General features: G+C 40.1%; 1 protein-coding gene across 1 annotated transcript in view; it reads left to right on the plus strand.

Annotated features, from left to right (window-relative positions):
• ARHGAP18 (Rho GTPase activating protein 18) overlaps positions 1-21,587 on the plus strand; it is a gene marked incomplete at both ends in the record, with an annotated part of 68,519 nt that overhangs the window by 32,372 nt on the left and 14,560 nt on the right. The window contains 6 exons of the mRNA XM_082305438.1: positions 2,819-2,891; positions 9,525-9,694; positions 11,978-12,143; positions 14,825-14,916; positions 17,604-17,681; positions 20,499-20,658. Of these exons, the coding sequence (XP_082161564.1) occupies positions 2,819-2,891; positions 9,525-9,694; positions 11,978-12,143; positions 14,825-14,916; positions 17,604-17,681; positions 20,499-20,658 (739 nt within the window). The remainder of the gene's footprint in view (positions 1-2,818; positions 2,892-9,524; positions 9,695-11,977; positions 12,144-14,824; positions 14,917-17,603; positions 17,682-20,498; positions 20,659-21,587) is intronic.

Consider the following 21,587-nt stretch of genomic DNA (forward strand, 5'->3'; position numbering starts at 1 on the left):
GGGGGGAGAGGAGAGGGATGCACAGACACAAGTGATATTTCCAGAAGATTTGTGTCTAACTTTTCACTAATTTCCAAGGCAATTTTTTACTGAATTTATAGGAATAGCGTTGGTCTAGACTTGACATTACATTAAGCAATTTTAGTATGTAGAAGGAAGTATGTATATTGGCCTCATTACTTAAAGGTGATGAATAAAACAACCACTCCGTGGTCAAGAAATAATCTGAATTAATTTTAATGCAGATGCAAAACTCATGACAACAATCACCCAATGAGCTACCAAAAGCCCATTTTATCTTTGGGTGGTAGTGCCCTGGAGCCATCCTGAGGAGTCTGCCAGATAGGAGGCAGTACCTCTTACTTACTGGTGCTCTTGTTTCTTTTTTTTTAAAAAAAAAAAGGAAAAAAAAGGGACATCAACCTAACCTCCTTTATTTTGGCTAGGTCTTTGTGCCTGTCAGCTGAGGGCTTATGCCCCAGGGCCTGTGCGTGTCATTAAACTGTGTGTGAGAAGTTGCTCTGACAGGTCCTGGCGGGTCTCTATCTCCTCTCATGGAGTATTGAACAGGAGAGTTCCTTTCCCATACACAGGAACGGGGAAGGATGGAAATGGAGATTATGATTAGAATTCCTCTTCTGTGGAGGAGCGTATGTCTCCTGTCTGCTCCCCCAAAAGCAATGAGATCTTCAGCCATAAGAAGACTCTGACCTGATGGAAGTGCATGGCTAGCTTACCTGATCTCAGCCCCATCCTTTGTTCTCGCTGCTGCTGCCACTCATGTTCAACGCAATGGTAGCAGTGGTGGAACATTGCGAATTTTGAGGGGATTTAACTTCCTTTTTCCCCCAATAGCTTCCTCTCCTTTGGCAACTCCTTTCAAATTCAGTGAAGGTGAAATGTAGTGGGAGGAGTTTGTAAACAACATATGTTTTGGAGGCACAACTTCCCTTTCATTGTTCTGCTTTGCATGTGGTTGCAGAAGGGATATTAACTCCATAAAAGCTTTCTGGGATCTGATTTGGAATTGGCTACACCTAAAAATTACGGGATCTAGTAGCAGAGCAATTTAGGTAAAATATCGTATAGCTTAAAGCAGTATAATTTCCCTTTCAAGTATGTTATTTCAGTAAAGCACGAGACATACTCATGTTCCTGTATTTAAACTACACTTTGTAATGTTTGAAAATCATATGTCACAGTGTTCAGTAGACTTCTGTGTCTCTCAAACTACATGTTTTGATATTGATGACATCAGTGAGAAGTAATGCAAGCAGACAAATGATTGTAGCCATTTAAGATGTATAACACAGGTTAGAATTTTTATTAAATATAGAAATAACTGAAAGAAAAAAGAATCTTTCTAAACCTGTCTCCTTGACTGAAATAAAATAATACAAGTGTAGGCCCTCAAACCTATACTGCATTCCTTTCTCCAAACCAAGATAATTATTCAGAAATCATTGCTTGTAGTTACTCATCCAATCTGTCACAGAAAGCCTGTAGTGAAGTAGCTTCTACAACCTCCCTAGGTACCTTGTCTCAGTGATTTGTTACTCTCCCATCATTAGAAAGCTTTTTATGTAGCAAAAGAGGACTGAAGCCATCTGCAGCTGTGTCAAGTCGTTCCAGTTTAATAATAGCCTCCGAAAATCCTGTAACCTCCCTTCACCTGGAGGAAAGCAGGAGGAAAGGTAAAACAATAGTGTTGATGTTTCACATCAACACAACAATTGTGTTGATGCTTCTACTAAATTTCCTGCCATGTTCCCGAAGAGAAGGTAGACTTTTGGTACCTTGACAACTTCCCAGTCTGCTTCTACTGCTCTATGAAACAGTAATAATTTTCTGGGCAGTCATGCTATACACTTCCACCTCTCAAGATCCCTGATTTAAAAAAAAAAAAAAAAGTAAATATAGAGATTTGTGTTTGTAGGAGAAATCTTTAAAACTTGAATTTTTTTTCTCAGTAAGTGTGGAGTTGTACAGTGCTTCAGTAAAATACGATTAAAAATCCAGTGCGCTAAACATTCATTGTTGATTTGAGTTGCCAAAAAGATCATAAAAATATGTGGGTAAAAGCATATATGGGTATATGTATACCCATATATACATATATATACACCCCCCCCATATATATATATATATATATATATATGCCCATATATATATGTACCCATATGCAGATTTTCTGCATGTGCTGAAATATTTTTTTCTATAGTAGGTGTCATCCAGTTAATGGAGTGTGAGAAATCTTGAGACTGGGTAGTGCAGCATTGTAGAACGGAGAAGATGGTTCAAATCCTTTCCTGTTTCGTTGTCTCTTCGAGGTGTCCTACTTTTGCTGTTGGGAATCTAAGCTGTTAAGCACAGGTATTAATGTCAGGCCGCCCTGCAAAATGGATGGGATTGTTCTGTAGGGGAGGCAACCATGTAAGACTATGCAAGAGGAAGGAATTTGGACTGTCAGTCAAAATGTCTCCTCCAGATTCCCTTTCCGTATCCTTTCCAGTGCAAACTATGGCTTCAGGTCAAAGACTACATTTTCTTATTCTTTGCAACTCTAGAAAATTAAGTCTTATACCCACTTAGCCTTTTAGGAAGAGGGGGAATGGACTTAATTACTTCTTTTTTAGTTACCTAGATTTCAGATCCCCTTAGACTTTGGCAAAGGGTTTTCTACTGAACCTCACAGGCGTGCTTCTGCATACCCCTGAATTGCCGGAGTATGTGTTCTAATCCTGCACAGAGTCAAAGGAGTTTCTACAACCATGCATTTGGTTTTTATAGGCATGCATATTCATTGTTCCTTTCTTAGGTCTGTGATGGGAGTGAACCCTCAACTGTGAGAACAAGTGAAAACAAAAATGAAACACAAGATGGAACAAAAGGTAATGCCAAACAACTTTTTTTTTTTTTTTTTTTTCTTTCGGTTTGTAGGCTTTCAGCTACACAAGCTACTGCATAGGTCCCTATTTCAAGTAACTTTTCAGCAAAAGAAAATGAAATTCTTATGAGAAACCTGTTCTGTCCTGCGTTGTTGTGGTGTAAAATTTTTAAGTGTGGCTGTAGGTAGTGTCCTTTGAGCCATCTGGGAGACCTTGTTTGTCACCAGTGATCATCATCTAATTGAGTTATCTGGGAGAAGTCTCCTCTCATAGCTTATGCTTAGGTCTTTCCTGATCCTTAATTTATCCCTTCTGGTTTATCTCTGCTGTACAGTACAGGAAATGAAGCACTATACGTAAGCTCATCAGTGCATACAAGAGAACAAAAACAAATGGACTATAAACATCCAAAAAAAGTGAGAACTGGCTGTGTATCTGCAGCTTAAAATGAAGGAAAAAACAGGGATGGAAGAAAAAAGTTGTTTACCTTTTTAAGAAAATGGAAAGGAAATAGCATTCTGTGTGTGTAGGACTGAGTTATGTTGAGCAGCACGTGATTACACAAGACGGGTGCAGTACTCATGGGAGACCCATCCCTCTCACTGCCAGGTAGGACAGAGCATCACAGAAGTCCTTAGCTGATTCCATAGTTTCTGGTTTGAGAGTATGAATTCTGATGAAAGACTTTGACAAAGCTTTCTGCAGTTCTTGAGGTCCAATAATAAAAGGGTGGCTGCCCGTTGCACCAGGTCCGTTACACCACTATACCCATCACTGTAGAGATCAGGATAGTAATTGGCAGCCGTTTAAGCTTTAAGATACTGCATTGCTATTCTGCATTGTTTGTATGTTGGGGTTTTTTTTCTTCTTCTGGGGGTCTGGATAGCAATAGTTGTTACAGTGTACCCTATAGCCACTTAAATAGGCAGGCAGGTCAGGTTCCCTGCTGCAAGTTACTTTATCTGTAATTAGGCTTAGAAAACAGCAACAAACAATACAGGATGTGCATGGAAGTTGAAGTGGAAGAGATGAATACAAACCAGCCCTGAATATCACCAAATCTGTGCTTTTCCAGAAGTGCTGTTAATCCTTCCCTCCCTCACTCTCAGCAAACCTCACTCCAGTAGGAACAGTAAAAAATTGGGAGGATTGCCAGACTGCTGGTTCAGCACAAGGGAAGGAAGAGATGCTTGATGCTTGTGTCAATAAACTGCACTGTAGGAGTCAGAGCTGGAAATTTACCAAGCAATTATTACAGAGTTTTTATCACATCTGGTTCTTTTTTTTCCAGTGGCCCTGATGAACCCTTCAGAAATGGGAAGTTCTGAAAGGCAAATCCCATATGCTAGCTCTCCTCAGCACAGATTGCAATGTGGATGGCAAATGCAGCCTGCTTACATCCTGATACACTTCTGCTCTTGTCAACATGCTAAAGTGGGCTCTGCTCCCAAGATTGGAGCAGGAAGAAAAAAATCAGTTCAATTTGCAGTCAAACCATGCAAGTTCGGTGGCGTTAAAAGCACCGCACCTGTTTCAGTGCTGTGCTGTGATCTTTCCTCCAGAATGATGAGCAAATTAGTGTTATACAAACAGTGAATAAATTTAAGGCAAAAAGTAAACAATGCCTGATATGTCAGAGATACTAAATATTTATGAAATCAAAATCCAAAGACATTATTTTAAAATGGAAAGCCCCTTTGATAGAGAAGTACTACCAGTTTTACCTGAAAAATATGAATATAATCTCACACATCATAAAAAAAAATCCAAAGCTTAAACTGAGATGTCTTAACTGTTAGTGAATGACTCTGTTTGGCCCTTCTCCAAAGGTGGTGACTCTGTTCCTGTCTTTGAATGCTACATTCCCAAGTCCTTCTGCCAGACTGAAGATGATAATTGTTTGCCCTTAGAGCATACATGGGTTGTGTGAACCTGTGCTCATTCCTTTCTTGCCAGTCCGACACACCTCGTTTCTTGCCTAAACAATGTAAGCAAACTCGGGGAATACTACAAAACCATTATGTATTTATTCTTTTCTGCCTGATCCTGCTCAAACAGAACAGTTTAATGAGTTCCTAAGATTTTTTGTTGGTAGATGCCTATGTGAGGTTTTTTGGAAGGACCCTCACTTACTGGCTGTAAGCGCCTCTTTGTTTCATGTAGATACAGAATGTGTCTACAGGAAACGAAAAGAAAATTCAGAATAATTTATTAAGCTGTCAAAAGACATTATCTTATTAACAATCCATAACACTCACTAAAGACCTGTAAAGCTAGCAATATGTTCAACAGCTACGAAAGAAAAAAAGTAATTCTCTTTGGACACCTGTGAAAAGGAGTAAATAACCGTGTTGGCTGAGACATCTCAAGAAATAAACAGGAAAGAATAAAGCAGATGAAAAACTAAATACTCGTTAGCTTAAATAGGGGAGCAGCAAAAGTCAGCTTACTGTGGGACTGCAGTTGTCTGTCTGAACACACAGGGAAGAATGTTAGATAAAACCTCTGTGTAAGGGCAACCTCAAAGCATAATGATCTGGCAAATGGATGAAAGAATTGCATGTACTATGTGTAACATGAGGGAAAAGAGCTGTAATGTTTACTTCTTAATAGGGAAAAAGGCTGAAATGTGGTTGTATTTTTTAATTGAAGAGTTTGTTTCTGCTTTTGCATTATAAATAAGGAATCTATGGCCAGAGTGATAGAGTGTTAGTGAAAAGATTAAAGTTTTTTATTTTCTATTTAAACTCATCTATGAAGTAGCATTTTAGAGAAATGCTTTGTCAGTCAAAAAAAAAAAAAAATCAGCCTTACTACCTTTCCAATTATAAATTAAGGTCTATCAGCGTAGCTCCATCGGGGTATACTCTAGATTCTCTAGCAAAACTAGGATATAGCAAGGTTGACACTTCCGATATTTCCATGTCCTATTAAAAAGAAACCCAAAACATAATCCACACCCCACTCCAGAATAATTTCCATCATTTTATGTGATCTTTAAATAGCACTGTGAACCAACGAAAGGGCACACAACTAATGTAAAATACGGTTTCCACATCCTTAGAGATAATATTTACGTTTTTCTGTATCACACTTGCATTTCTCTCATGAAATATTGCATGCAGTTGGCAGGTTGGCAGAACACCAAAGCTGCTTCCTCTTACAGCTGCTTCCTAGTTAACGAATGCACAACAATAGGAGCAAGGCCATACGACCAAGAAGAAACTCCCCACAACGGCATTTCCAGACTGTTAAAATGTGTACACCACTACCAAGACATCTGCTTTACACCGCACCTTCGTATGGCCAGAGGACTGAAATAGGAGCTACTGCTTTATTGTTTGTTAACATCAGATCCCTCCCAGGCTGGTGGGAAGTATGTAGGTCACGTATAGGCCACATTAGCATGACAAAGTCTTGGGGGGACCAGGAACTGTTTTCTTTTAGTTCGGATGCATTAAATAGTTTTCATGATGTATACAGATATACACACAGGGAGGCCAAAGATGGAAGCCAGGGATGAATTTGACCTTGGGTATGTTTGGTTACTGAGGTTCCACGTATCTCTTTACCGAAAGGAGCAGCTCTGTTTTCAGGATCAGCTTAATTTTCAGCCTATGCCCCAGGCATCTTTTGGGGTCTATGGAAAGTGAGCAGAAGCCACTCTGGAAAGGGCAAGTGGTGAGTAACACACACAACAGGCAAAATTCGGAAATGTTTTATTCTACTTCTCACAGCATTGCTTGGTTGTAAGTAGAGTCGAAGTGTTAACTCAAATCCACCTTCTCTCTCTGAAAGTGTCTCAGCTCTAGATCAATTCCATTGACGTGGGAGTGGCTGCGTAAAGCACTGTGCCCTACCAGAGGGTGGCTGTGGTGGCTGCAGCCATTTGCCTGTCTGTCAGGTCCCCTGAGTTTGGCCTTGGCAGGCTGAGGTCATTTTCAGGACTCACTCTGAAGAATATCAGAGACTAGTCTTGTTTTGTGTATCATTTTTCAATTAGATGCAGATACAATTCAGAAAAATTTTTGAGTTGGTGTAATTTTTTTTTTAAACTTGGTGCTTCATATGTTGTTTGGTTTGCATGCTTACAGATGAGATGTTTTGCAGACCCCTGAAAGTATCAGTGCAGAGCAGCACTTTCCTGATGCCTTCTTCCTTAATCAGCCTATCTGCAACCTTTCGCCTGCTTCAAGGTCAAATGTTGCTGTAGCTGTAACTATTTTCTGGGAATTTTTTTCTGGCTTGGCTTAGTATAGTTATTCCAGGCCATAGAAAAATTTCCCACAGTGGTGTAAAGAAATTAATCTATTATGTTACACAGTACTCATATACCAAAGCATACGCACTGCTCATGGTTTGCCTCCTCAACTCCTGTCCATTTCCATCCCACATTTCCTGCACTTGGAGTATGTTAGCTTTGAACAGGCTGCAGTCTCCTGTGCCTAGGAGCCAGTGGGAGAATCATGGTCCCGTTGAAATGAGCAGGATTGATTTGTTTATATTTGTGCTGGTTTTAAGGAAGTCTGAATTTCATCACAAATGCTTGCAAGGTATTTGTAATGTCTTGTACAAGGAACCTAGTCCTGGATGTATCCTTTAAGAAGTACCACATCACAAGAAAGATGGTGGAGAGATCAGACTCTTTCTCTGGCTAAATTGTCTTTGATGCTTTGTATTAAGTAGTGTTATTTACAAGATAATTTTCCTCTTGCTTCTTTCATGATATATTTTAACTTCAGACTGAAAAGCAATGGTTGATTTACTATGAAATTAGATGACTTCTTTTTCTAAAAGCAGAACTGCCTCTCCCTTGTTTCCTTCTGGGTTTTTTTTTGTTGTTTTTTGTTTTGTTTTGTTTTGTTTTAAAAACCAACAAAAAATGTTCTAAATTTGTCTAGTGTTTGATTCATTTAAGGAACAAAGAAAGAGAAGTAAGGCCATTGTTGTGTACTTAGTCCTTCCCTGTATCATGGAAACATGTCCAAACAGTTCTGAGGCATCTAGACTCTTAAGGCTGAGGTGAGGACAGGGGTGTTGGGACAAAGACATGATCTGTGTTACTACCTGTTATTCCCAGACGTTAACGCTTGGGATCTGCGGTGGGTTGACCCTGGCTGGATGCCAGGTGCCCACCAAAGCCGCTGTATCACTCCCCTCCTCAGCTGGACAGGGGAGAGGAAATACAATGAAAGGCTCGTGGGTCGAGATAAGGGCAGGGAGAGCTCACTCACCAATTACTGTCATGGGCAAAACAGACTCAACTTGGGGAAATTAGTTTAATTTATTACCAATCAAATCAGAGTAAGGTAATGAGAAAATAAAAACTAAATCTTAAAACATCTTCCTCCCACCCCTCCCTTCTTCCTGGGCTTAACTTTACTCCCGATTTCTCTACCTCCCCGCCCCCCGCAGCGCAGGGGGACGGGGAATGGGGGTTGCGGTCAGTTCATCACACGTTGTCTCTGCTGCTCCTTCCTCCTCAGGGGGAGGATTCCTCACACTCTTCCCCTGCTCCAGCGTGGGGTCCCTCCCACGGGACACAGTCCTCCACAAACCTCTCCATCGTGAGTCCCTTCCACGGGTTGCAGTTCTTCACAAACTTCTCCAGCGTGGGTCCCCTGCGGGGTCACAAGTCCTGCCAGCAAACCTGCTCCAGTGCGGGCTCCTCTCTCCACGGGTCCACAGGTCCTGCCAGGGCCTGCTCCAGCGTGGGCTTCCCACGGGGTCACAGCCTCCTTCAGGCATCCACCTGCTCCGGCGTGGGGTCCTCCACGGGCTGCAGGTGGATATCTGCTCCACCGTGAACCTCCATGGGCTGCAGGGGGACAGCCTGCCTCACCATGGCCTTCACCAGGGGCTGCAGGGGAATCTCTGCTCTGGCACCTGGAGCACCTCCTCCCCCTCCTTCTTCACTGACCTTGGCGTCTGCAGGGCTGTTCCTCTCACATATTCTTACTCCTCTCTCCGGCTACAGTTGTGCAGTAACTTGTTCCCCTTCTTAAATATGTTATCCCAGAGGCGCTACCACCATCGCCGATTGGCTCAGCCTTGGCCAGCGGCGGGTCTGTCTTGGGGCCAGCTGGCATTGGCTCTATTGGACACAGGGGAAGCTTCTAGCAGCTTCTCACGGAAGCCACCCCCATAGCCCCCTGCTACCAAAACCTTGCCACGCAAACCCAATACAGGATCATAGATGAAGCATTCTTCTTTGCTTTTGAAATTTTAACAGCAGAAAGAATTGCTGATTTGGTTGCAGGACATTACAATCTTTGAGGCTGGAAAGTGTTTGATGGCAAGAAACTTCTGATGCCAAAGCTGTTTGGCCCTGGAAGATTCTGGGAGTCTGCTGTTTGCTTGAGGTGGATTGCTTTATCTTTTCATAATAGATAAATAGGAGAAAACCCCATGCCTTGGCAGAATTATTCAAGAAAAACTATAAAAGATGGACCCTTGTAAGAAGCTAGATTTTCAATTGACATTAAAAATAATGCAGAAATTGGTGAATTTGCAACCAGAAAGTCCATCACTTGCACAGCATTAACTTCTGCTTGGCTTTAAGCTTACTCTTATGCACTGACTGATACTCAATTGTGCTGCTGTTGATTATTAGGGTTTTTTCTACTCTGTTTTCAGGTTCGAAGTTCAGTCTTGGAACTGATGAGCAGAAGAGGCCGCTTGAAGACATGCTGTGTTCGGATACTGACATCAATTTGGAGATATCATTTGCAGAACAGGCAGCTAATCTCAAAGACACATCAGTAGGCAAAATGTGCAAGGGTGGAGGGGGTGACACTCTTCTGCCAGTAGGTGTTTCCTATTTATTGCTCTCATTCTTTGTTTTTACTAGTGGTACTATTTTGGTGATATTTATTTGATAGTGGGTGAATTAGATTTAGAAGAACATTGTCAGATCCAGCTTCATGGAGCCAGACCTCAAGATAACTCATTTTGGGGAACAATATTCTCAATAACATGGAAGTAACTACTTTCATGCCTATTTCTGTCATTGTCTGTCTGGCAAAATGCACTCTATGTGTAAGCAATAATGGACTGGTAATATTAAGCTGGAATTGTAGCTTAGTGGTAGTTGTACACAAACTGTGTCCTTACTTCATTTGTTCACAGCCCCTTTTCCTGTTATCTGAGGTGAGATGCTTTACTTCTGTAATAAAAATCTCTGTTGTCATTTAAAAAAGGTTGGTGGATGCCTGTAGAAACCTTGTGCAGCTACCCAGTGCAGATAGGTGAGGGATGAGAATGAAGAACAGAATGGTCTATAGAGGTCTAAAGTCAAATGGCAGGAAATTAAGGATTAGTTTGTGATCAGTTTTACTTTCCAACTCTTAATAAAAAAGGCTTATTCTGAATGAATCCAAATAAATACAAAGAGATCCTCCAAGGCATTTTGTTGTGGATCCTCAGGCATCTCTTTGAGGATCTCTCTCTTCCTAACAGTTCATGAACATGCAGTAACATATGACCTGTAAACTAACGGGTGGTGTGAAAAATGTCTTTTTTTTCCCTAAGAGTGCATGCAAACATGTCTGAGTAAACATAGTGTCTGAAGTAATGATGTTTCACAGTTCTTCAAACACTTAATTTAGATAAGGATATGTGCAGTTCTTCAAATAGTAATTACCCCATGTATCCTAGTTTAATCATTATAAACCAGGCACTAATGGATATTTAGAAATGGATTCTAAAGTGTTTGAGTCATGTTTCTCTAATGCAGCCTATAACAAGGAAATGGTAGCTATACTCTGACTTACTTCTGTATATATGCATATATATGTATGTATATATATGCATATATATGTATAATACATATAACATATACATATGTATGTAATAATAATATACTAATATGTATAATACATAATAATACGTATAATACATACTTTAGTTATACTTTTAGCTAGGCTTATGAAGCATTGCTCAAAGACATGGCTATGGGATTTCTCCTTCAGTGATGAAAGGAGTGGCAAAATGATAAAAAAAGGGAGTTACCTATTTAAATCTACAATTTTGCATTTATTGCACCTTCATCATTGGCAGCTATTTTTACACATACATGATTGTGCAAGTCAATGAAACCTCAAGGTGGGAAACTGAGTATATATCTAAAATTTGTAAATTACGTTTATGTTTCGGTATGTGCCCTTGTAGTCGAGTACCATAACCACCAATTCATCTGTGCTGTCCCTGGGTTTCTACAGGATGAGGAAATAATTCTGGAGTAAAATATATCTTTCCAAATGGAAGAAGGTCTTGTAAGCCTTCCGGCTTTGAGTCATGCACACTGCTAATGTCAGGCACAGACAAGAGTCTTAGAAGCCTGCTGGTGAGAGATGGAGTTAAAAAGCTCTATGAGCTGGGAAGTCCCTCTCCCTCATGGCTCAATTCCTTATATTGGTCTCTGACTGCAGCTTCTGAGCTTTTAGTGCGGTAGAAATGAGCCATAATTAAGGATCCCCCTTCCCTAAGAAGGGAATCCCTTTATTATTAAGGCACCCAAATATGTTATTTTGTTTTCATAAGTGCAGCGGGGCTTCTGTCCCAATTGTACATGCATAGTATTGTTCATGGACAGCCATTTCCACCACTATAAATTGCAGAAGGTGGTGGTGGGTGGTTACAAGCAAGAGAAAGCCAGACTCTTCTTGGAGGTGCACAGCGAAAGGACAAGAGGCAATGGACACAAGTGACTACAGAGGAAATTCTGTTTTGCAAAGAAAAAAAAGTCCCCATGAGAGCATTTAGCACTGGAACGGGTGCCTACAGAGGTTATTGGTAGTTTTCAAAATTCAGTTGGACAATGCAACAAGCAACCCGATCAGATTTTGAATATAGCCTTGCTTTGAGCAGGCATTTGAATTAGATGACCTCCAGAAGTCACTAGGAACCTAAATCCTCCTATGATTTTAAGATCATCTGCTCTTCAACCTATTTGGGGGATTCTCCTGTGATTTAGTCAGTAACAGCAGGCTTCATGATGAAAGGTTGTGCCCTGAAGGAAGCACAGCCTTCGAGCTAAGTAATTTGTTATGACTTGGATTATTCACTCTGCTGCAAATCTCTGCTTTTAGAATTTCAGGCTGCCGAAGGACAAAACAGGTACCACAAAGATTGGTGACCTGGCCCCTCAGGACATGAAGAAAGTCTATTCTTTAGCACTGATTGAATTAACTGCTCTCTATGACATATTTGGGACAGAATTCAAGCAGCAAAAAGCTGTGAAAATCAAAACCAAAGGTGAGTTAGTGTTTCATATTCTGAACCAAATGGGTCTGTTTTAATCCAACACAACAGATGCATCCAGTTCTTTATGATTTTCCAGCAGAAAATTTATATTAATATATAAATTGTAACAGATCCTGAGCAGCATTTAATTATACACCTTAACTCAAGGCACACTTTAAGCAAGTTCACGCACATAGTCACTCCAGCTACAGGACTGTGCTCTCTGTCTACAGTTAAAACTCAGGTCAGTAACTGAGCAGGTAAACCAAGAATTGAAGAACGGGAACTATCTTTGTAGCATGCTGTGCAGGAGGAATTGCTTCACGGAAGTTTGTATGTGCTGATGTATTCCCTGGGAGGGCACGTGTATGTGCTCTTTGTGGGTATTCTTTTCCTGGTTTCCTGTGCTACTTCTACCTGACTTTTTTGCTTTCATTGCCCTTGGCTGGAGATGCTGGGAGCCTTTGTCACCCGCTTTCCTCTTCTGTCTGGTACAAACTTTCCCGTGTCACATAGGCCTTTCCCATCCGATACTTACCCAGGCCATAATGCAGTTTTTATGCTGAATGGCATCATATTAAGTCGAAGATTTGGGCTGTTGCAGAGGATATCGAGACAGCCGCTGCGTGTCATTTTGCTCTGCGAGCCATTGGAGCGTATGTATAATCACAGTGCTTTTCTTGGCAACATAGGACACGTGGAAAACGATTTCAAGTGCTAGAGGTTTTCAACGCTTTGTTTTCTGTATTTCTGGCTTCTGCTAAATGCTTTAGAAGAGCTTGAAGTGTGTTCCCAGTTAATCACAAGCCTGCTTTGGCCAAAACCCTGTTGTCAAGGTTCAGTGAATGTGACAGTGCAATAGCTCGCTTTAAATAATTGAAAGCAAGAGGGAGAGTTGAGAGATATACAGCAAGGTACAATAGATTCTTCAGAATATGCGCTTCGCTTTACAGTAGTAGAAAATAACTTTTTAAATGCAAAAGGCATACACAGAAACGTCTATGAGACCTTGATCCTTTAAATGCATTTTCTTCTTGCAGAAGTGCTTGTGCTTTCACTAATAAACAGAGACAAAACGCTTCCTTTTGTATTTTGGGTCTTAGTTTTAATTGATTCTTCTTACAAATTTATTGTTAATTGAATTTCACTTATAGCATTATTATGTGAATGACAAACAGTCATAAAAAACATTGAATTGATTAAAACCCCTGGTTTATCCCAAGTTAAAAAAGATGGGCTAGACTCATGGAAATGTTTAGGAAATAGACAATGACATGTCACCCTTTCTGCCAAACAAATCTGCTTTTGCAATGTAGTGCTTTCAGTGCCTTGTTGCTCTACCTGACCCTCACCTCTTCACTCCTGAAGTGCTGTTTGGCCTGTTGATTCATACAATAGTGGATCTATTGGCTGTTCCCCTTTGTGCTTGAGTACGTAAAGGCAATGAAAACATAATTCTTCCGTGGAATGTTGTGCTGTGCTCAGCCCTGCCTTTCTGTTGACCTTCTACAGTTTGTTTCTCCAACTTCATCTCAGTAGAAACTTTTATTATTGACAAGATCTTCGAGATGATAAAACCATGGGGTATGGATATTGAGTGTATGTATGAGTCTCTACGTATTTTGTAAGTAGACTTCTTATGCTGATAGAGATACAAGAACTCCCCGATTTGGCACTGAAACTGATGTTTCTTTGACGTATATCACATTACCTCAAGGGCTGACATCTTTTTAGTAATAACAGCTGTTCTGTCCTCAATATTGGCATGGCATCATACCAAGCAGGAATTTTTAGCTACATGTAGTATTATATGCTGTTTCAGAAAAATTGCACATACAGCAATTATCCGTACTTCCGACAGAGAAATTCTATGTCAGCAAACTTGGGGTTAGTAGTTACTAGTATAGCTCTCTTCTAATGGTCATTCACTTCTATTCATCTGGGCCATAAACACATGGAAGTCCCATTTACTTGAAGACTAAGGCTAGTTTTGCATCAGGGCTAGATTAACTGAGACTAGACTCAATTTTTTTTTTTAATTTACATTGCCTTAGCACTGTTGTAAAGACCATTTCCTAACCAAGGCTTAACTGTACTTTTGCTTTTATTAAAAAAAAAAAAAAAAAAAGGCAAAACACCTTTGACAAGATGGTGATCTTGCTATCCTGCCGGTGTTGTATAATGCAAAATCACAAGGGTTGAAAAGCTCTTCTTTCAAAACCCTCATAAAGACAACTGTTACAGAGTAACTCTGGGTGATAATTACGTCTGTCTCATTTTAGTAGCCAAATTCCTGGATACTTCACTCATGCCATTTGCATCTTAACTGTAATAACTTGCATTGAGTGATGAAGATCTGCATTGCAGGGTCATCATCACACCCATTCTGCAAACCAGAGCCACGCAGATGGTTCATTTATGCAGTTTGCTTCACTGTACTGCAGAGTATGTGGATGGCAATTTGAAGTCAAAACAGAAGACTTCTGATTTATGGTTGAAGAAAGAGATGAATGAATCCTTTTAGCCAGAATGCTTTGTGTAATAACTTGATTGACGAGGACATTCAAACACTTTGAACAAAAGGTCAATAGCTCTGAATAGGCTTATCACTTCAAAAATGTGGTTTATGCCATTATCACATATATTGGAACAGATGTGGATAATATCTCCATTTCTTTTGCTTTGTTCTTCAGACTCTGGCTTGTTTGGTGTCCCACTGTCAGTTTTACTGGAACAGGATCAGAAGAAGGTGCCAGGAACAAAGATACCACTGATTTTTCAAAAGGTAAATAGGCATGAACAAGTCAACTTGTTACATACCTGCAAATGACAAACAAATAACATTTTGTCCTGGATTTATTTGTTCCCTGTAGCAAAGTTTTCAACTTATTACTTTAATCAGTCAAAGTTATTGTAACTTTTATTTGCAGCTTACTTATTAATTCAGTAAATGTGATACTTTGCTTTGTATCAGACATATTTTAAGTTAAAGGAATAAAGTTCATTTTTTGTTACAACTGGTCTCCATGATTTAGGCAAGTTTACTAATAAGCCTGTGAAAACTGACAATCACTGCAACCAAATTCCATTCCATAATGGTGGTGTAACTTTCATCATCAGTTGGGCTGCCCTGTATTTTTTCACAGCAAATACTTGAAATTCCATAGAAATTCTCAATCCCTGGCCCATAGGCTGAACCTATCTTTCTAGGAAGTGTTTTTTCCCTTTCAGAAGTGGTTTGGGCCATGAGGCAGGTAGCTAAGGAGTGGGCATCAGGCTGGATAACTGCCTCTGGTGGTGGCAGCTGTCCTTTTCCAGAAGATTTGTTGCTTTAGTGTGTGGGGGGATGCTTTGGCCCGTGTCATGTCATGGTAATGGGGAAGATAACTGGAAAGACGATGGAGACCCTGGATTTACTGCCCATGCATAGCAGGTCTCATTGCATGGGAAGGGAGAGATCACAGTGTGTGGACCTGTCCTGACACTGACAGAAACTCAGTGCTGTGTCATCACCATTTCAGTAGGTTTGGGGACCTGCTTAACTTATTTTTCAAGAAACAGAAAATTCAAAAGTAGTTTTGCATCACTCTCTCAAAACTATTGCTGTGTCATTTATGCCAGAAATTACTTCAAGATCATAAAAATACATTTCTGGGAAAGATGCTATCTAGAAAAAAAGAAATCAAATGACAAAAAGTGATTGATCACTGTGCTATCCTAGCAACATAGTAAGCATAGTTCTTCAGGAAGAAAATTCTACATAAACATTTCTAGCTTATAGATGTGATTTGTTTTGCAAGGTGCAGGCGTCATTTGGAATACAGTTTTTCTTTAAATGAGAATATGAAAATAAAAAAGTTTCCCATTTCTTCTGCTTGTTCTCTACAGCATGTGCTTTCCAAGAATAGGGGATTTGTATAAAGTGCAAGAAAAAGCATTTTTGTGCATACTGCTTTTTAAATGTACCTTGGTTATCACTGAAATGAACCAAACCAAGCTAACAGGAAGGCTGCTTAATTAAAAAAAAATATTTTAATGAAAGATACACCTAGGTTTTATTTCATTGAGGAATTATGGTTAAAAATAATGACATAATTTAGTTTAGGGGTTTTCCGACTGGAAAATCTGAGGGTAATACCGATCCATGTATCTCCACCAGAAGTTTCTGCTGATAGTAATTCAGGTCTCCGGCCTGCTAATGAAGCCATGCAAAGTAGCTCTGATAGAGATGAAGAGGGGATTTCCCGTAGGCAGGAGGCTGGTGGTGGCCAGCGGCCACCTCTTGCTGCCTGCCAAGGGGGCACTTGTGAGTGAGTGTGTGTGAAGGAGCCGTGGCCGCCAGCAGTGCCCCCAGACCTTGCCTCCCCATAGACGTGGGGACGGTGGCAAATCACACAACATGCCCACAGTGTCTTTGTGCTCAACAGGTGAGAGTGGCAGCCACTGCTCTGGTGTAAGCTGGGTACGGTGAGAGTTGGATGCAGCCAGTTAGCACTTTTTCTTTTTTTTTTTTTTTTTTGTAACCAAGGAAAATATAGCAGGGTGACACCTTTAGTGGTTTTCTAACTTTGTGGCTTTTTCTGTCTGATCTTTTTTATGGCATTTATCAGTTACGTAAATACAGTGGTAGGTAAACCCCCTTTAATTTCTGTAACTGGAGAAGACACAACTGCGTTGCATAATTTTTCTCAAGAGCTGGCACAGGAAGGTATGTAACAAAGGCACTGCCCTAGTTAAACATTGTGAGAACCATTTGTGCTAAAATGATGTCATCAGCTTTTGACGTTTACAAATTTCTTTTGAATACTCTTAAATCCATCCTTCAGTGAATACTTCTAGGCATATGTTTTAGAGAAACAGAATTTATGATACGTGTTTTAAGTACTTTTACAGAATTTCTACTGATTTATCTAAGCCATTTGTAGGATTGCAAACTGTTGAGTTTGTTAGGGGAATGCCAGTATTTGCAAAACTGAGGCTTCTTTAAAGCCTAAAAGTACTTAGTTCCTCTCTGGTAAAGTCGTAAAGAAGAGTATTTGTGAGAAAGTTAGTACTGTATCTCTGATGTTACCTTAATTGTTTTGATTTGGAGACATTTTAACAAGGGTAATAATTGGGATTTATTTTTGAAGCCAGAGTAATTTTGGAAAAAAACTGCTTCAGTCTTTGGAGGAGACTTGAGAGAGGTCTAAAAAATACAGTTTTCTTTTTTAATAAAATAGACAAACTCCTCTTTAATAGTGTTCATAAAACAGGTAAGAGCCATATTAAAGGTTTTGTTCTACATCTACAACTATAATCCATGTGTAAACTGTGTCTTTGTGTGTCTGTTACATATGTGTGTGCACAAATGCATGCGTACACATACACCTACACACACACAGATACATAAAGGCTTCAATATATCAGAACTATCTACCAGTAATTTTTAATTGGCATCTTCATTCATGCAATTTGGTTTGTGTTTGACAGCTGATTGCCCAGATAGAAGAGGCAACTCTGGAAACAGAAGGACTTCTTAGAATACCAGGAGTTGCAACAAGAGTAAAGGTAAAACGTTGCACAGATTCTCAACATCCCCCCAAACTTACCTGTGTTTGGTGATTTTATTTTGTCATACAAATATATTTTAACACCAGGTTGTTATGAGGATCTTCAAAAACAGAAAGCAAAATCTCTTTACAAAGAAAACTTGAGTTATATTAACCAGAAAGCTGATGGTTTCATCCAGTGTAGCTTTGGGGAGAAGACTGGAGTTCAAGTTTGAAGGAGAGTTAAGGCTATGTTTCAAATTCAGTTGTGCCAAAATCTCGTTAATTCTTGGCACGAGCTTTCCAGCCTTTTGCTTTTTCCCTGAACCAGCTTAATCATCTGACCAGTTTTACCCCAGGAGGAAGCTTTTCTCTGGCATTGTGAGCCTATTTTAATAGCTAGACTTAACCTGTCTTACAGGGCAAGGCAGCCAGCATGCACTGAAGAACCTCTCACATTTATTTTTATGAACATCAGTACAACTACTCAGCTCACTATGCACAATCTTGTTAGGCGCGTCCGTGCACACCGACACTTTGCAGAGTGAGTGCCAATTACATGCAGACTCTTCCCCAGTATTTGCCTTAATGCAGGAAACTAAATGCACACTATGATTCATGCCAAGAGTCAATGTGTTAAAAAGACGGTCTGAACTGGCCTTAAATTCTAAACGGAAAGAACAATTTAAGTGGATTCAGCTGTCCGAAGACGTCTGCCAGCCTCTGTTGTGTAGAACTTGGTCCAGCAGCTGGTTCATTAGAAACAACTAAAAGAAGGGAATATTACGGAAATTGGCTTTGTTTATTCACCAGTAACTAAGATATGTTTTTTTTTACAGTTTTCCTCCATTCCTTATTTTCTGCTTTTCATCAGTTCTGCATACTGGAATGATTTTGGAGTGTTTTTGTTTATTTGCTTATTCTTTGATTTTATCAGTTTAATACAATTTCCCAGGCAGAGGATCATTCACTATTTGACTTTCGTTAATTTTTTGCCTATTTATTTGCAGGAGCTGCTTCTTTGAATTAAGCGATTGTTTTGTTAGCAAAGATGTTAGGTTCCTTTACTTATTCAAATGGAAAACTTTATAGAAAAACAAATAATTTAGCATACCAAAGGACTGATGTTTTCTCTTAATTTTCTTAAACTTTTTTTCTCCTATAGAAAAAGAAAACATTTTTCTCCTTACGTAGTTTTATAGAAGGGCACAGATAATCTCAAGATAAAATATTTTTCTATCTTACTCTATAGATTTTAGAGGAGTTATTAAAAAATTGCACTGCGTATCTATAATACCCCATAGTTAAATACATTTCATTTAAAATCTAAGCATTGGTCCATTAGGATGCATAGTTGACATTTCTGCCCTTGCCTCTCAGATAAAGCAATTCATTTTATCTGGTTGTTTAATAGTGCACTTGCCACAGTGATTTGGTCTGAATGCAGATGGGTGAGCTGATGAGACTCAGAGGGAGAACTGCCATCTTTATTTCTTTAGCTTGCTTTTGTTGATGAGCAGGAAATCATACCCTCTTGACTTTAGACATCTGAGTTAGGATCTTGGCACCTTTGAATGCCCTGCATAATCAGTGGAGACAGGAGATCTGTCTGGAGGACAGTTGAGAACATCCAACTTCTGTGTCAACACAATTGTCCACATTTTCTTTGGAAATAGATCCATTTTCCATTTGGACAAAGTCAAATTTAATGAGACCAGTGTCTTTAAAAATGTATCTAGTATTCTCTATCCAATGTGCCCTTCTTGTCCAGATAAATAATTAAGGCCATATTTTTCCATAGCACTTTCCCTCACTTCATCTCACATACTTTACAAAACAAGCCAGTGTCTCTGTCCTCATTTTCTGTCTGGAAGAACTGAGGCAAGAAGGGAGGGACTTGTGAGAGGTGCCTCAGGGCCACTGGCCCTATACTGAGGCCACTTCCCACTCTGCCGGACTGGGAAATAAACGCAGTGGGTGCAAGGCCAGGACTGATGCTTAGTGGGAGACTAAGAAGGACTCAGTCTTTGCAGCGTGTTCCCATTCGTCCATCTCTGGAAGCCCAGTAATAGCACTACCATGTGAGCAAGGCAGGTATATAGTAGTGTCTGCTGCCAACAGTATCCCGCCCTTTCCCAACCCCAGATTTATGAGGTATCACCGAGACTTTCAGTGCTGCTTATTTTGCTGCGTAACCTCATGTTTTGCAGTACAGTCCCCTTCCATAAAGGGCATGTTTGACATCCAGTGCTAGGCAAAGCTGAGTGTGTCCAGAGGCATGGAGTTCCCAGCACATGGCAAGACATCCAGCTATCCAGTCACACAAATCTTCTCCCTCTTTTTTAAAAAGAGAACCAGCCTCACCTTAGTGTATGTTTCGATAGGAAACTGTGTGTCAACACGCATAATTGCCATATTTGTTTATGAAAATGGCCATGCATGCGTTAGAGCAACACCCCTTGGTAGTAGTTTCAGAATTGCTCTGTGTGTCAGCCACATCTTAATATTTTGGGGGAGGGGAAGTCATAACCCTTATGTGAATGAATATGATATTTGGTTCTTATAGTATATTCCATATGGCCCTGAGGCAGGCCCATGGGATTTCTTCATATATGATTTGGCAGTCTGCTGCCTATTGCTATGTGTTTGCTTTCAGTGCTTCTGATCCCCAATTTATCTTTTTGTAGCAAAAGACCAGCGGCAGCTGGAGTTAAGTGGTATTTCAGATGTCCCTTTTTTTCCCCCTTTAAAAGTAAGGAAAGTATTGCTCTGTTTATAATGCATGACTTCCAGCAGCCAAGTGTTACTGGTGCTCTCTGTATCTACTGCCTTTCAGAGTCTTTGCCAAGAACTGGAAGCAAAATTTTATGAAGGGACTTTCAACTGGGAAAATGTAAAGCAACATGATGCAGCAAGTCTTTTAAAACTCTTCATCCGTGAACTGCCTCAGCCACTCCTCACTGTAGAATATCTCAAAGCTTTCCAAGATGTACAGAGTGAGTAGTGTCCTTTCTGTCTCAGCTGCGAAGAACTGATACCAATGCAGAGAAATGCCTCTTTGCTGTAGCAATATTTTTGGTAATAATATGTGAAGCTGAAAAACAAATTGAATAACAACAATATGACTTCTCCTGAGAAAAACTGGGCATATTTTTGCTAATGTACAAATAACATTATTCATGGAACATCTATTTTAATAGTTCACACGTAAAATGAAAGCACATTGCCGCTTTCTGATAAGATATTTCTGATAGTCGTTAGGAGGTATGGATGGGATATAAGGACATTGTGTATGGTGGTATCAGCTTATAAACAATATTTGCTTCAAAAGAAAACAACAGCAAAGATATAATAGTTCTGCAGAAAATCTAACAAATGGTAATTTATACTGTTTAGGGTATTTTATCTATTTACAACAGGAAAAGTTAGAGCATAATAGTCAGAACTGCGGATCATTCCTGGTCCCTTGAGATCAGCAAGTTCCTGTGAAAATGTCCTCCTTGCCACTGGTCACCGAGACAGCAAACATACCAACTGTAATTGAAAGAGAGCGGCTTGGTGATAATGAATCAGGGGCAAGAATCCATATACATTAACTCCCCAGCCAACACAGGAGTGCAGGTTTAGGAAAAATCTATTCCCCTTGTCTGGAGGCAGAGCGATGGCTCATTTCTAAGGGATACTTCCAGGGAATTCCCATGGACAGGCAGACAGACAAATATTCTTAAAAACTGTGGGCCGTGTCAGTCTCTGGGTTGTGAGCTGCCTTTCAAGGCCATTAAGTTGGTGGGAGTAGGGGGCTGGTGCTTAGGCCTGCTACATGGTGGTGTTGGTTTTGCAATACTGAGCAGCAACTTAAAGCTGGCCAGAATGCTTTCAAACGATGCTGGCAGCAGACAGCTCCTCAAGGTTGTTCCACTTACCG

Source organism: Platalea leucorodia (assembly GCF_965183815.1).
Source record: "Platalea leucorodia genome assembly, chromosome: 3".
Classification (NCBI taxonomy): domain Eukaryota; kingdom Metazoa; phylum Chordata; class Aves; order Pelecaniformes; family Threskiornithidae; genus Platalea; species Platalea leucorodia.